Source organism: Bolinopsis microptera, chromosome 3, assembly GCF_026151205.1.
Source record: "Bolinopsis microptera isolate Bmic1 chromosome 3, MBARI_Bmic_1.0, whole genome shotgun sequence".
Taxonomy (NCBI): Eukaryota; Metazoa; Ctenophora; class Tentaculata; order Lobata; family Bolinopsidae; genus Bolinopsis; species Bolinopsis microptera.
Genome location: NC_087074.1, coordinates 10180954 through 10198426, shown reverse-complemented (window position 1 = coordinate 10198426; position 17473 = coordinate 10180954). Strand labels below are relative to the sequence as shown.

At 37.1% G+C, this 17473-nt stretch overlaps 2 protein-coding genes across 2 annotated transcripts; both read left to right on the top strand.

Annotated features, from left to right (window-relative positions):
• The first annotated feature begins 3082 nt into the window (after window positions 1-3082).
• Window positions 3083-4244, top strand: LOC134813405 (uncharacterized). Its single transcript, XM_063821146.1, has 3 exons — window positions 3083-3256; window positions 3587-3709; window positions 3911-4244. The coding sequence occupies exons 1-3, from the start codon at window positions 3083-3085 to the stop codon at window positions 3995-3997; spliced, it is 384 nt and encodes a 127-aa protein (XP_063677216.1). The 3' UTR covers window positions 3998-4244.
• Window positions 4245-4858: 614 nt separating this feature from the next.
• Window positions 4859-7899, top strand: LOC134813030 (aggrecan core protein-like). Its single transcript, XM_063820695.1, has 8 exons — window positions 4859-5012; window positions 5182-5279; window positions 5521-5602; window positions 5738-5828; window positions 5946-6025; window positions 6212-6411; window positions 7318-7450; window positions 7598-7899. The coding sequence occupies exons 1-8, from the start codon at window positions 4976-4978 to the stop codon at window positions 7711-7713; spliced, it is 837 nt and encodes a 278-aa protein (XP_063676765.1). The 5' UTR covers window positions 4859-4975; the 3' UTR covers window positions 7714-7899.
• The last annotated feature ends 9574 nt before the right edge of the window (window positions 7900-17473 follow it).

Genomic DNA, 17473 nt, shown 5'->3' with positions numbered 1-17473 from the left:
TTAGTAAAACAATACAATTTGGTCTAACTTTACTCTTCAGAGTTCAGATACGAAATAAAACACCATGCACATTGCACCTGCTAATCATAAGCACCTGCTAATCATAAGGAATGGGTAATGTACACCACTATACACTACTACTACTAGTACTACTACTATACACCACTATACAGTTAACACTACTATACATAACAATGTAAAGAAATAGCTGGACATCCTAGTTTAAGAAACAGTAACTAAGCAGTTACTAAGCGGTTACTTAGTGGTTACTAAGCGGTTACTAAGCGGTCAACAGGCGGTTACTAAGCGGTTACTAAGCACACAACGAACACAGAGCAACACAGTGTGCTATAAATCTTGTGCCACGAACTCTTCTACACGGAAATCACTCCACTAACTGCCTCCCCACATCCAGCCAATCAGATAGCTTTAATCTCATCGTGTGACTCATAACAGCCAATAGGAGGCCAGGGAATCAAATTTACCAGGAGGAGCCTATGTGTCTAATTCCAATGATTAATACTTATGGCTGGTTATGCCATCTTGGATGCAACCAATGTATTCTTTATCCCTCACTTGAATATACCACATAATTATATTTGAGTAATAATATATTTAGCAATAGCACATGAAAGCATCAGAACATATATTTTCAAAATCTATCACATATAAAACTAGTATTCGCATGATAACACCCAAATTATATATCTTATGAATTAGTAACAATTTAATTTTTAAAGCAGGGACATTAAAACTGCTAGTGCTACCTGAAATAATATTGAGTGTAGAGGAGGGGGCTAAAAACGACACGACCTTTTTTAGGGGCGCAGATGGTAACGTTATATCAAGTCACTGAGGTCTGAGTATGAGCATGATAGTGTGAAATCGTGTGAGGAACACACTGAGAATCTATAATGCTTTATTGGCGTACTCGCTGTTCTATCTGCAATGGCTCGTGCGACACTTCAAGGAGTATTTCAATTTCGAATGTCCCGAAAAATATCAGAGCTCTAACTTAATTTTAACATGATTATGGCGACTTATATTATGGTATTTTCTGAATTTCGTATACAGTGCTGGCGCGTATTGAACGAAAAATTCATATAAATCTTGACATGACTATTTTTATTCCTGTCATCTTTATGGTATTGGTAAACGTTTAAAAAAAGGCTAAAAAGCTCCAGTCACGCTTGCCAGCACTAAATTATCTATTTAATTAATAGTGTGGAGAGTGGTTTATGTAATAAGTAAATTAATTTAAACGATGAATTTCAACAGATCACACCCTCATAGAATTGTGAATTAAACCACTTTTACCGTTATTATGACGCATATGATATGTTCCGACTTCCGTCTACGTAAATGGTTAATAACTGCCCGCAATTGATATGTACAATACTGAATACGATATTACCTGGGGATCCTAGGCTTAAGTGTTCAAAAACACAGATCGCGGAATGTATAGTGGATTGACAAGCAGACGCCGTCCAGTAAAAATAAAATACGAACTCCACTATTATATTTGTGACATTCAAATTCAATTTCTTTGAAATCAGCTCTTGATGCTCCGGACACTAGCTTTGTGTTTATCTTTGAGAGTCGTTTTTATCCTACACTTACACATTATCGGGATTATTTCAGGAATGTAAGTGAAATTATTTCTATAATTATGTTCACTTAAACAGCAGATCACCTCACAAATCAATTTTTGCACAGACTGATAATATCTAAAATAATCAATTTATACTAATAATATTTACTTTGATGAAAACTGGAACCTGTTAAGACTACGAGTACAGTGTAAGATGAAGTAGGTGTGTGTGTGTGTACTCAGTACACATATACACCTACTTCATCGGACCTAGAATTTATTTTAATGTCCGTTCAAAATTATTTCCGTTCACGCAATGTAACGTCCGATAAGGTAGTTACACCTAGTTTCATCTATAATTACTGAAGCGTAAAACCAGTGCTTCACCTTCACCCTTACACACATCATGGAAGAGAGTTATTTCGTGGCGTTACTACCCTCCCTTTTACTACACAAATATCAATTAGCCAACGACTATAACTCCCTTGTAAGACATCTCCTGATGAGACCTTACTACCACAAACTACGAAGGTAGTCATAGCTTGGTACATCTATTTGTCTTCAGCTAATTATCAACTAGTTTGTTTGAACGAGGATATTGAGGATGAATCTCAGATTCTTTATAATCATATGTTATCGATTGAATAATTATTTACACATTTAGATGGTTCATCCTCCTCAGGCTCAATTATTGATGTCAGCTTCGAGCTCTACATACAAAATAACATTTAATTCTACGGCGTCAACTTTATTTAATCCAACTATATATTAATGCTTTTCAAACAAAGTTACAACGAATTCTTCATGTAATGTATCGTGGAGTTGAAGCAGGATATTGAATGGGGCAGTCATGTATTGTCCAAGCACTCCTGAATTGATTGCAAATCATCTGAACATGTTAACTTCGTTGTTCGGTCGGTGTTTATTATCTTTCTGGCTCTGCTATTGATACCAGTACCACCTGTCTCTATTGCCCTAGAACTTAACTTGAGACGGTCATATCTTTAAAAAACATTTTTTCACAAAATTATTGTATTTTACAGAGCCCTTTATTAGGGTTTGAGTTTACCTGGGGACCCCAGGCTATCATGTTCATAAACATGATAGAATAGAGATTCGGAGGAATGACACTGACAGGCTGAGCGCCGCCCAGTATTAGTAAGGTTTGAGTACGATTCAACTGTAGCAAACAATTCTCTCACCTACAAAAAACAATTAGTAACGATTAGTAACGATTAGTAACGATTAGTGACGATTAGTAACGATTAGTAACGATTAGTAACGATTAGTAACGATTAGTAACGATTAGTAACGATTAGTAACGATTAGTAACGATTAGTAACGATTAAGTACGATTAGTAACGATTAGTAACGATTAGTAACGATTAGTAACGATTAGTAACGATTAGTAACGATTAGTAACGATTAGTAACGATTAGTAACGATTAGTAACGATTAGTAACGATTAGTAACGATTAGTAACTTATAGCCATGAAGTTAGTACTCCTATTCACGACCTTAGCCGTGCTAACCACGGCTGTGGCTCAAGAAGAACACCCAGACTGCAAGTACCATGGCGAGACCTACAAGTTCCAGGAAAGTTGGCCCAACAACTGCGCGCGCTGCACGTGCTTACAGGCTTCTACAGTGATTTGCGGTCCAGACGTAAGTATTTTTTGATTAATTTACGAAAAATAGCACTTTGTGGATTTATTGCGATTATTGATAAAAATAAGTACCTATCACAACTTTCTCCTTAAAAATTATCTTTTCCATTGCCGATAACACTAAAATTGTTAAATTAGTCAATGAAGAACGATTCTTGCTAGATTAGAATATGCAAAATCTTTCACTTCCACTTTTTGGTTTTGTTAGGGCCAGAAATCCATATGAGGTACCACTGTGTCACTACGTGGTTAAATTTCAACACTACCAGGAAACTAATCGCTCAATTAACCAATTAACAAATCATCTAATCAACACTTATGTGTCCAGATCTGTTCAACGTGCAAGTACGGAAGTCCTACCATGTACTATCCCCATAAGGGATTCTTCCTTGACGGCTGTAAAACTTGCGAGTGTTATGACGGGATTGTCTCCTGTACTAAAGAAACTGAGGTGTTTAGTTAGATAATATAGAGAAAATCTTTGAAAAATGTCTTTAAAACATTCATAATTTACTCATTAACTCTATTCAGATTGTCCAGTTTAATTGGCCTCTGTGTTAAATAATTTAAGCGCAATTTTTCCAGATTAATTTAAACACAACTTTTCTCTAATAAACCAAACTGATCAGTTATATAATTCTTTTATGTTCAGTTGTGCGAGAAACAGGCAGCAGAGGAGAACGCAGCAAGAATAGCAAAAGAATTAGAAGAGATAAGTGATGCGGATCTGAGATTGTAGAGGTTCACCTGGAGAGGCAAATTTAGTTGATTTAGAGAAGACTGGCGAAGTTTTAGGAAAGATTTGAGTAGTTAAACGGAAAAGATCGACAGATTTATGAAAATTAAATTTTGTTAGTTTCGAAGTTTGTGAGAATATATAATACTTGAATGCCTGCATTGTGATTTGCGAACAGTTTTGTGCTTTTGATAAGTGCATCATAGCGAATATTGGGAATCTTTCAGTGAAAATTACTTTTATAGATGAAGATGAGTTTTCATTGATTCTCTCATTAATTCAATTCGAACTTATTTCTAAACTTAATAAACCCTGAGTTTTAAACTCAGATAGTGTGTAGATCCTGGGATAGGAGTTATCTAGACATGTTTGTATAAATCCAAATAATGATACGCTGTCCTACGTTACTCTTATCTTCGGTAGTTTAATGATTATAATCGAGTTGTGGTGTCACATTGAATATAAGGATCAAGGTCGCGTATTCGAATTCTAATTCTGGCTGATGGTTCATATTCCAGTCTGTTGACAAAGGATATAAATACATAACTTCTTTCGTGTGGGAAATCCAATAATCCCATTGATGAAGGACCGTCCCACCCATGAATTAGCCCCTGAGATTGGCCTCCTCTAGACCTATAAGCCTATACTAAGTGAAACGCTGGCAAGATCCGAAGATCAAAGAATAAAAACAACGTGGGGATAAGGTCGACCTCATTGAACCTTTCATTAACGTTCCAACTAATATGCGAAGTAAAAGAATCAACATCACGTGACCAAAAGCGACGGTCAGGTGAACCAACTAATGGTCGAGAATCCGATGAAGAAATCTCATAATCTCATCGGCCAGAAGTTTGATGAGGTAAAAATACCACGCCCGTAAAATCGGAACTCATACTGTATTTGACGATTGAATTGTTGACTTCATTCTCTTATCTCTGAACTTGTCTTATCTCAGACCTCAGGGAGCTGCTGAGATTGGCCATGTTGGTTCTCTTCTTTTTATCACTGATTGGAACAGGTTTGCTCTTTCATATTATAAGGATTTCAAACAAAATACCTTAAAGAAGTGAGATATAATCGTTCTCATTCAGAATATCGATGAAGTTAGATTTACTGCATTTACATACTGCTCTTACACATTAGAAAGAGTACATATAAGTGCGTTCATAGTTTCTTGTTCATCACAGGTTTTGCCGGTTTGAAAGGGTACTGTTCACTGTATAAAGGAACTATCGAAATACTGAAACGTCCTCCAAAAGAGCTGAAAGTCAACCTCGGAGATCGGGTAAGAATATTAGAAATACCGTTATATCACGAGTTATACATTAATTATGATTAATTATTGATAACTGACCACAACAATCACGGTATGATCTGAGCAATTTCCTGCTAATACAAATTTGACCGATGAAATTGCACTGCAATTACTATTAGTCTGCAAACTTAAAATTGATTTATAATTATTGAAGTTCATAACTCACAATGCACACGTGACCCCCACACGTGACCCCCACACGTGACCCCAGGTTTCAATACTTTGTGCAGCACATGGGCACGGCATGTCAGACCCTTACGTTTACTGGATCAAGGGACTCGGACCAGGATACGGTAGAACCCTCTCTTTAACTTTCAACTTTCAACAAACAACTTTCAACTCATAAGTCTTTAAACAATGATTTTATTTAAGCTTTTAAGGTCGGATATCTGACGACTACACAAACTAACGCAGTCTCATTTTGTCAGAGGAGAAAGGGAAGAACATGGGGCCGGTAGCAGTGGGCAAATCTACCCTGTACATAGAAAAAGTTACTGAAGATGACATCGACACCTACAGGTTGGTCATTGTAACAATCGTTCTTGAAGTTGCAAGTATTCGACCAAACAGGCCGAAGTATTGTGTGTGACAGTTTAAGTTTAGTTCTTAATCGTAAACCGTTTTTTAATTACCCAGATGCGTGGTTAAGGACTGCTGTTCGAGCAAACAGGAGAATATGGATGTAGACATTCATGTCTCAGACGAAACTTGTGAAGGTAATAACTGACACAAATTAGCATCTTCGTATTCGAATTGCACATAATTAGCTAATTAATTAATTATTAATTAACATTCTCCTCTTTGAGGCTAACCGTGTCCAAAACAAGCTTCAATTCAATGTAATTATAAATCACCGTTAACAAAAGTTAATGTTGATGGTTAATAAGACCTCCCTGTCTCAGATGTGTACGGGTTGGGAGCTGTACTGTATGGAGCTACCTGGGAGTTTAAGAACTGGACCGCTGCGGTCCAGTCCTGCAAAGACATGGGAATGCGGATAGCCTTCCCACAGAACCCCACAGAGAACGCGAAAATACTTCAAGATATCCAGGCTTCCTTTACCTCTCACCCTAATGCTAGGAAATATGCTCACGAAAATTGGGTTAGAAAACGTTTTGAAATAAATTTCACATCTTCAAACTACGATATTCAGCATCATACCCGTTTGAACTTTACGATCAAATATTTTGTTTTTACTTAACACACAACGGGTAAAAACAAGAATTGACAGCATGCTGTTATGAACGTAATTAGCAACCCAATTATAAACGTTAATATAAGTGTAATTGGTAACATTATTATTTACGTAAACGTGTAATCATAAGTGTATCACTGTCAAGTTTCAAAAAGTTTTAAACTGAATAAGATGGTCTGCAATCTGCAATTAGTACAAATGATCCTAAATCTAATGTATAACACGTAGATGCTATTTACTAAATAAGAGGATTAAAACTTACAAAATAGTAAACGATTTGTTAATCGTATTAAACTAAAAGGCTTTAAAACGATCAAAAAATCGCCAGCAACAAAGCCAAATTGTTCATGTCAATGTCTCTTGTTTTACAAATACTGTGTCCTCGGTTGAATGTCACACAGTCACACTGTAGAGTTGCACGTTTTCCCGTCGTGATAGAACTTGAAGTGAGACTGAGAAATTAACCGTTCCGTCACTGTTGCCTCTCCTGCAGAAATATTGATGAAGAAAACAACGAGTGTCAACCTGACTTAATATGATATACTGTTCAATGTACATATATGTAAACAGTTGCTTGACTCAACCTATTTCTACATATCGTTGTTTATTATTATTATCAGAAAAAAATATCGGTATAGAAAGTAAACCACATTATCTTCAATAATCAATATGCTGGAGCAAATCTTAATTTCAATCCCCAAATCTATAACTCTTTCCTATTCAAATCCTAAGAGAACATTTTGGTATCGTAGAGTATTATGTACACTGTAAAGTGTAAATACATTCTACATTGTTTTACTTGCCACTTGTCAGGTATGGATAGGTGGACACGACACAGCAGTGGAAGGAGAGTGGAGAGAGATCAGGACAGGGGAACTGGTCAGCTGGTTCAACTGGGAGTACAGTCAACCTGACAACTGGACTAAGGGAGACAAACATCTTGCAGGTCTATTCTTAACATTATCTTAACTATAAGTATAAGGGCCATGCAAACTGAATCCGTCACATTTACACTTTAAAAGCTGACAAGTGAAATCTTGTGATCCGAACTGACTAAACTCAGCCCCTCGCTAAACTCTGCCCCCTCTCACAGGTCAGGATTGTGTGGGTATCAGGAGAACAAACGGTAAATGGGACGACTCCTTCGTTCACCACGAACGACCTTATGTGTGTGAATGTCCAGATAAAGAAATAAAGATGAAGAATTAGGAGAAAACTAAAAAATGGGAGAGTAAGAAAAAAGAAAAAACAATGTTATGCTGTTTTTAGTCGGCAAGGACTTCGATTCGATTTTACGATTTTGCAATTTTTATTGTGGCAATAGAAATGTATATTGTTAATTGTATAAATTATATTTGTCAATGTACATGAAATTATATCAACAAATTAAAGCAATTCATATTTATTAATTTACTAATTTAGATATACTGCCGCCATCTTTAAAAAAATTTAGCGGCAAATAGCCACGAATTAAATTGATTTAACAAAAATCGGGTATTAAGATCAAAACGTGAAATAAATCGCTCCTACTAAATCGCTCGCCCAAATTATAAGAAAATTCTTGTGAAAAGGCCCTTTGGGTGTGTTATTAATCTCGATCGGTGTATTTTTGGACGCTGATTCCGAATCACTCCCATGACGTAGGGTAAAAATGCTACCCTGGAGAGTTATGGGCAAAAAACCATTTTGGTCACGTGACAGGCTAGTAAAAAATGAATTCGATTGTTTCTAGGGCTCGGGTTAGGGATAGAGTTGTGGTAAGGGTTATGGATAGCTTCGGGGTTATGATTAGGGCCGTTAGAGTTGGGATTAGGGTTTATGTAAAACCGTTTTGTACGGCTGCAAAACCATAAAAACCAAAGTCACGTGAAATTTTCGGGCGAGCGAATATAATTAGTAAGAGCCGAAATAAAAAGTAAATTGCTACACACTATATATTTCTTTTTGTAGCGCGATGCACTCGATCCTTCGCATCTTCTCTTCGGTAGATCGACGATGGGCGAGACGCACCACTGGGCCTCGCCGAGCTTTAACGGGTGATACTCGTAAAATATCTGTTCCATATATTGGACCGTCGACGAGTCCAACTCGGCACGCGTCCTGGTAGGTTATAAACCTACAACGCCGAGCTGTGAAAGACAAAAGATTGACAATTGACATCGTGAATCAAACTTCTTTCGTGCTTCTAAAACGTGCGCGGCGCCGTGCGCTTTAATTGTTAATTACTAAGCGGTGCTCAACCTGTCATTCCACCTAATTTCTATTTATATATATATGATTATGATCAACATAAATAAAATAGCCTGGGGTCCTAAGGTTTCACCTAACCAATAAAACTATGTCCGTTCTTGTCTTACGTTGTATGACTGCTACTAACTGCTGCTCACTGCTGCTCACAAATGCTATCGCGACAAATGCTTTCGCGCCACTGCGGGCGCGCTTGTTGACCATTGTTAATGATCTGGCCCGGCGCGCGCTACTTCGTAGCACTTGCCTTCGAGAAGAAAGCGGCGCGCGCTACTCCGAAGAAATTTAGACGAGTAACATCCGTCAAGCGCGCTTGTCATGGGAGGCGGGCGCGCGCCACTGCAAGCGCAATAAGGGCTCTGGATCATAAATAGATCAAAGTGTTTGTGTTAAGTGATAATTTATATTTGGTTATAAATCTACAATTCCTGATATAAGGAGTTATGAGCATCAAAATAATCGGAATCAAACGATTTGCCATTTTCAATTATTTCTTGAAACTTCGACAGTCCTACTAAGTGTACTTCATCGAAAGGAGCAATTTGGCCAAACACGATGTGACAATGTTTTTGAGCGATGCGTTAATACCCCGCACCAAATAATTCAAACTTTTAGCAAAAAATATAAATTTTTCCTTTATTTTACAGTCATAAAATAGAGGATATTTATAATTTAATTTTTTAAACATCTTTCCATGTCTTTTAATGCATTTATTCAAGTCAATATGCCGCACTGCCATTCTAAAACTAATGTAACTTATAATAGAACACTTTGCCTAATTTAAAATATCCGGTTTTTTCTTTAATAATAGAGATTGTTACTAATGTCCAATCAGCTTTTGAAAATCTATTAAAACTAATTTCGTACGTGTAATAACAATACGTTCTAAACGTAACGGTACTCCAGTCCCAGCGTATCGCATAATGTATGCCCGGTAAGCGCGCACTACTATAATAACCAAGCATAAGCCCTCAAACCGAATTCAAAATTTTGCTATGGTGCACCAATCACTATGCCAAACAAATAAGATGTATGATTCAAGTAAGTGCCACTATACTTATAGCGAGCCCATGTCAATCTATTCCACGTCAACATTAAAATAACACCCGTTAATTTGATTTCCTAACCGACCCTAACACCTAAACCTAACCATAACCCTGACCCTAACCTTAAATCTAACTCTAACCAATAAATGAACATACTGATGTTTGTAGCGCGATGCACTACTGGGTCGCGCGCGCATCAAATAATGCTTTTCGCAACCACTTCGGTAGATCGGCGAGATGCACCACTGTGCCTCACCGAGCTGCGAAGGATTGACATCGTGAATCAAACTGATGTGTGCCCATTTTCAATTTTAGTGTTTCTTTGTATCACGTGGTGACCCCCACGGTCGCTTCACTATAGTGTAGCGTCTTCGACGCTACAGGGGAGCCGCGCACTTCGTGCGCGGCGGGTCATACAACGTATGACAAGTGTTTCTTTGTAGCGCGATGCGTTACTGGGCCGCGCCGCGCATCCAATAGTGAAACAAATTTTTAGTGAAACAAATTTAAAATTTTATCCTTTATTTTACAGTCATAATATAATAATATTTATAAGCCTCCGTTTTGAAAGTTTTAAATTTTAATACATTCACATTTCTATTTAAAATTCAATTTTATGTACAAGTCAATAACTGGCCGCCAAAGCCGCGCATTCTTGAAAACAGGATTAACTTGATTATAGTTATACGACTATGTAAATTTAAAACTATCCGTGGTTTTTTCTTTAAAATAAATAAGTTATAATTTTACCTAAGTCCAAAGCCAGCTTTGAAAAATTTACTATTAAATCATAATATATCGTCAACTTTAAATATTTACAATGCAACAATTCATTAATCTGTAAACACGCGTACTCCAGCCCCTAAACGCATAAATTGTTATGCGGCGCGGCTCAAGCCGCGCACGCACGTATTATTTTATACTGTTTGCTTTCTAATAAATATCGTGCCAATGTGTACGTCTAAATTGTAAACGTTCATGTTTTGTGTAAAGTGAATCCAATTGGGACTAGTGACAAGGATAAGGACCCAAGTGCCTGTACGGCTTTTTCGGACCCCTGTGGACCACTACTCTTGAAATCACTCTACAACATTGAACATCTATATCTACTACGTCATTTGGCAATTATTGTCATTAATCTATCTTTCTAATTAATTGCCGAGGGGAAAGAGTAAACGCTTCACATTAAAATTCAATATACAAAATTCAAAACCATCAATACGGTATTAAATATTGTGGACAAATCTATAGATCTATTTCGTAGTCATATATTCACATGATTTGCTTTATATTATCTTAATACTGTAATGAAGCACAGTAAGATTTGTGTTTCGAGAAAGAAAGGTTGCGGTCAAATTATTAACAAAAGTAAACAAAAGTCCATCAGGGACTCCGTGGAGTTGAAAAAGGTACACGGCCGCTGTCTGGTGCTGCTAGGCATTTATTGATCAAGATGTTTTATTGTATTGATTTATAATGATTCTATTGTTCGTGACTAATCAAGTTCTAAGTGGAGGTATAAAGTGCTGCTTAAGATACTTCGTCATCTCATGTCCAGTATAATGATTAAGATAGTATACAATGCAGTTTTAGTAGTTGACCCATACAGTTAAGTCCGTCATAACTCACAATCGTTAAGTCGTCGGTCAATTGTCAAAGTCGTTGTGTGTTTATTCGTTGAGATAGCAGTAAGATAAGATGTTACGCGCGCGCGCGTTTAATCCCGTCGACGTGAGATGTGACAATGAAAACGCCATAGAATTATTATTTTCGCGCGTTACGTAGAGTTTACCAGTGTGTAATACTAGTTAACACTGGGTGTACACTGAGTGTAAGTGTAAGTAAAGTCAAAAGTAGAGCGCATTTTCATTTGAGTTCAATTTGGAGTCGAGCGCTACTTTATAGCTTTATATATAGCTCGTTTCAAAAACAAATTTGCATTTCCTTAGTTTGTCTGTCGGTTACGTGGGTATTCGTATTTTGTTTAATCGTGTATCCGAATTCTCTTCATTTATTTTATTAAATTCTACTGGATTAACAATACCAAGCCCCCCTAATCTTACAGCACAGGTAGCGCAAACATTCTCCTGTGCAGGTCAGACACATTCCTACCAATAATTCCCGGAGTGAACTTTTCTCTTATACACTTCTCCAATGGGATGAAGAGGTCTTTAGTGTCTTGAATGGTACGCATCACAAAGGTACACCGATGACATAGGGCTTTGGTATATATAATACCCTGATAGGGCAGCCTGGGGTTCATCAAGGGCAATTTCTGACAACTCTTCTACATCCTTCACCCATTTCTCTACTTTCTTTTTTACATATGTCTCTCCAGCCTCCTCTCCACCTATGACTGCTCCCAGATGACGCTTCCCATCACATGTGATCTCTAAATCAGTATCTCCAAATAATTACGCAAATTGAAGGTCACGAAACTTTTCATTTACATTGGGAACGGTGCGATTACCAGCTTATTAAGCAAATACTGAAACTCGACTAACTTGTTTAAACACCATGATCATGACCAGGTCGAAGAGACCTGGTGACCATCTCATGCTCAAGGTACCATTTAAGAATAAAAAGTCCAAAGTTGATGACAGACGTTTCTCAAGCCATGCACCGATTGCATGGAACTCTCTTCCACTGATGTTGAGATGTATTACTGATGCCAACTGCTTCAAGCGAATGTTAAAGAACCATTTATATAATCAGTTTTGATGTTTTTTCTTTCCATTTGTCTTCTTTTTGCAAGACACCTTGGCTTTTATTTCTTACTGCACTCCATTTTATGTCTAAGTTCTCTACCTTTCTATGTCACTGTACTAACCTTTATTATACCTACATGTATTGTATGGTCTCTGCTTCTTTTTAGTTTAGTGTGGTTTAAAATAAAAGATTTTTTAATTTTGTCTTGGTCTTATATTAATATTACGTTATACTCTTGTTCATTTTTACACATTTGCTCACATCACTCACAGTCAGCCGCTCTGACATGGTTAACTACCTTCCTTGTGTTGTTGGTTAATCATATGAGCGGGATATAAATACCTCATTTCATTTCATTTCATTTCATTTCATTTCATTTCATTTCATTTCATTTCATTTCATTTCATTTCATTTCAAGTTTGTGTAAGTTAATTCAGTTACTAGAAACTAATGTTCTCTTTTGCAGGAACTGCAAAACTGTCTACACAGGTTTAAACACTTTTATACAGAAACTGATTTAATATATATATATATTTTTTATCAGGGAAATTCAAGATCACTGTCCAATTTTGATATTTCAATTTTTAATCATTACTTTATGAAATATGTAAAATCCGGATTGGAGTATTATTTATGAGTCGCATTGTTGTAATGTATTCTGGGTAAAATTATCTTTATCCCGGTTGTTGCGACAAGTAAAAATGCTCTTATTAGGGAAAGGAGATTACTCGACGTTTCAATGTAACTACATCGTATTCATGATCTAAAAACAAGTGTTAAAAATTCAAAACGTAAAAAACATATATCTGAGGCAAATTTTGTGTACATTAATTTATTTTTAATCAATCAACTTTATCCAAAAATTCGATACAAAAAAGTCATAACAAAATTCATAACAAAACTAATTTATACGACGACAAACTTTTATAGTAAATACTGTACATTCCTAAAACTACTACTAAATATACTACACATGATACAGAAGCATGGAGTGCTACAACGGTGAACAGGTGCATGATGTGAAGTGTGTAGGTATGTATCTAGTGTGGAGTGGAAATGGCGGGAATCGTACTGACCAATGAGAAGTGTGAAACGTGGGAGCCTAATATGGTTTGATTGATGTTGTAAGGGTAGTGTGTTGAATAGGAGGCGGAAGTGTGCGTGTGTGAGATGTGGTCCCTGTACTCAGAAAGTAAACAAAACCTATAAATATCACTAAAAATCACTACATATGTGTAGACAATCCCCTGTCTGTAAAGTATAAAATATGTTACACCCTGTTTATTATGTACTTGTTACTAAAAAACGTTTGATTGTTTCTAACTCATCTCTCTTGTTAATGTTAGGTTTGAACTTCAAAATAAGCATTGCTTCTGCAATCTTTCTTCTAGCTGTGTTGCTTTCTGTTTTTAAAATCTCAAATTCTAAATTGGGTTCTGACCCCCTATGTAAACTGTTATAATGAATAGCAAAAGCTTGACTAGTGTTAGAAGGAGTTAAAGGAAATTTAGCATATCTTAGGTGCTCTCCGAGCCTATCATGTGCCCTCCTGCACGTCTCACCAATATAAATATTATTACAGATTTTACAGGTAATCTTATACACAACGTTCTTCACCTCACAATCTTTATTTTCAGTTATTAATAAAGGACAAATTTTACAGGAGTTAATAATACAGGTTCTCTTATCATACGGTCTGTTATTACACACAATATTTCTTAGTTTTCTAGCTGGGGAAAATATAACTTTAATAGGTAAATTGTTCTGTTTAATATGATTCCTAATTCTGTTACTGATACTGTCTGAGATAAAATCTAACTTAAGCACTGTTCTGTTATCCTCCCTATTTCTATTACTAATACTACTACGACGTCTGTTGGAATAATTTCTGGGTGTTTGATACCCGTTTCTAGTCATAAGACGGTCTAAAATGCTGTATGAATGTTCTCTCTCCTGAGGTCCTGACGAGATCTTGTCCGCTTCTTTATACAGGTTGATCACGGTGTTCGTCTTCACAGATTCTGGGTGACATGAATTCTTGTGAAGTGTGATGTCTTTCTGCTGTGGCTTACGGTACAAGCGGCTCGTCACAGTTCCATCAGGTTCCACTCTAAGCTCTGTGTTAAGGAATGGGATGAACTCTTGGTCGTTCTCCGGAAACTCTACCTCCCACTTGAGTTTCTTGTCAGGGTCCGGGTCTGCGATACTCTGAACAAGTGCTAGAGCTTCTTCTCTTGTTACAGCTGTGCTGGTGGCGTCGTCAATGTACCGCTTGTAGAAGTCAGATAAGTAGACCGACAAGTAATGTAAGTCAGTGTAAACCGAGCTTCTCTCAAACTTGTACACTCTGATCACTGCGCAAAATGGTCCCGGTCTCAATCCCATGAAAAGGCCATCCTGCTGTATCCACAGAGTCCCATTATACACAAAGTATGAACTAGTCAGGATGTGCAATAGGATCTCGTGAACATCAGTCAGGTTCAGTCCCATGAGATCAAGTTTTTCCCGGTGCTCAGTGGCCAGTTCTATAACGTCATCAATACAACCTTGGACATTTATGTTGGTATAAAGTGCTGAAATGTCCGCCGAGAAGATTCTCCTGCCAGCTAGCTGTTCTTTCGGAATTGCACGAAGAGTTTCCAGATGTTCAAAGAGATTACCAAGGTGACTGGGTATTTCCTTCAGTAATGGTTTGAGGATGGTTGTCACCAGCCAGCTCAATCTCTCTGTGGGTGAGTCAACACAGCTGATAATGGGTCGTACTTTCACCTGTTCCAGAGGGATGGTGTTTCTGAAACATTCTGGAGAATTCTTGTGAGTCTTGATAAGTACATATAAGACTGGAAGAGAAACATGATCCGGAACTCTGATTTGTCTGAAATAATCATCATCGAGCCCTCGCTGTGTCCATACTTTCTTCCACAATTGATTGGAGCTATCTACCAGTTGAGTGGTCATTCTTTTTATGAGTTGTGAATTCTGGATGGAGGTGGGTTCCGTAACTGTCACTGTCTGACCTCGTACCTTCCTAGTTGGGAGTATCTGCAGGTAAACTGCAGTTTCCTCTAGGTGTTTCTCCGTCAGCGTTCTATGAATATCCTTGGTGGTAACTACGAACTCTCCACACTTGTCTGAAACTGAGACATGTATAGTTCTATCCGTTCTTAGTGAATATAAGCCTTGTTTCTGTGAGCGAGTAAGGTTGTCTTTTGACTGATGGTTATTCACTAAGTTCAGGACAAAACGGTTGAAACATGCGAGTTTATCCTCAAGTTCAGGGCAAGCGGGGTCAGGGGTTCGGGTGAAGGGTGTGGGGAAGGGACAAATCCTCTTGATCTTCTTCGAGGTAGGCTCTTCTGCTTCTTCTGCTTCTTCATGATGTTCTGGAGTATTATTAGCCTGTTCTTCTGAATCCATAGACTGTTCTACTGGTTGTTGTTCAAATGCTTGCTTATGTCTGATCTTAAACACGCATTGTGCAATGTCCATGGAAACTTTGTCCTTGAACTCCTGATTAACATGTGGTGTTACTGCAAAATTAGGCCCAAGTGCAAGAACAGATTTCTGGTTATCTGAAACTGATTCACAGTTGAGTGTAGTCACGCGATCTGCTGCAGGTTGAATAACTGTCGGTGGAGTAGGGGGCGGTGGTGGATAATATTTACTGAGTAGCCAAGTAAACTTGTTCTGCAGGTTCATCTTATACTGTTCTTTAATAGAAATCTGGTTTCTTTCTGATATGGCTATAATTCTATGAAAAACGTGTTGTTCAACTGTATTGTATAGAGTGTTCTTGAACTGTGCAATATGAAGTTTACTGTCTGCGATAATCTGATACTGATAAGAAATATGTTGATTTAATGCTACTGTTCTGAGTCTGTTCAGATGATGTTGTATATTCCTAGATTGACAGATGGGAAATAATGACTGTTGATGTGAAAAACTGTTCGAAATGAAAACTGGAAAAACTTGTCGTCGTTTACATCGTTTTAAGAAATTTAGTTTCTGTTCTGCGATTTTCAACTTTTCTCCAGCTGCAAGAAATGATTTCGCCGTTCCAAAAGTTTCTCGGGACTGAATAAGTTCATGTAAAATCCGGATTGGAGTATTATTTATGAGTCGCATTGTTGTAATGTATTCTGGGTAAAATTATCTTTATCCCGGTTGTTGCGACAAGTAAAAATGCTCTTATTAGGGAAAGGAGATTACTCGACGTTTCAATGTAACTACATCGTATTCATGATCTAAAAACAAGTGTTAAAAATTCAAAACGTAAAAAACATATATCTGAGGCAAATTTTGTGTACATTAATTTATTTTTAATCAATCAACTTTATCCAAAAATTCGATACAAAAAAGTCATAACAAAATTCATAACAAAACTAATTTATACGACGACAAACTTTTATAGTAAATACTGTACATTCCTAAAACTACTACTAAATATACTACACATGATACAGAAGCATGGAGTGCTACAACGGTGAACAGGTGCATGATGTGAAGTGTGTAGGTATGTATCTAGTGTGGAGTGGAAATGGCGGGAATCGTACTGACCAATGAGAAGTGTGAAACGTGGGAGCCTAATATGGTTTGATTGATGTTGTAAGGGTAGTGTGTTGAATAGGAGGCGGAAGTGTGCGTGTGTGAGATGTGGTCCCTGTACTCAGAAAGTAAACAAAACCTATAAATATCACTAAAAATCACTACATATGTGTAGACAATCCCCTGTCTGTAAAGTATAAAATATGTTACACCCTGTTTATTATGTACTTGTTACTAAAAAACGTTTGATTGTTTCTAACTCATCTCTCTTGTTAATGTTAGGTTTGACTTTCAAAATAAGCATTGCTTCTGCAATCTTTCTTCTAGCTGTGTTGCTTTCTGTTTTTAAAATCTCAAATTCTAAATTGGGTTCTGACCCCCTATGTAAACTGTACAAGCGGCTCGTCACAGTTCCATCAGGT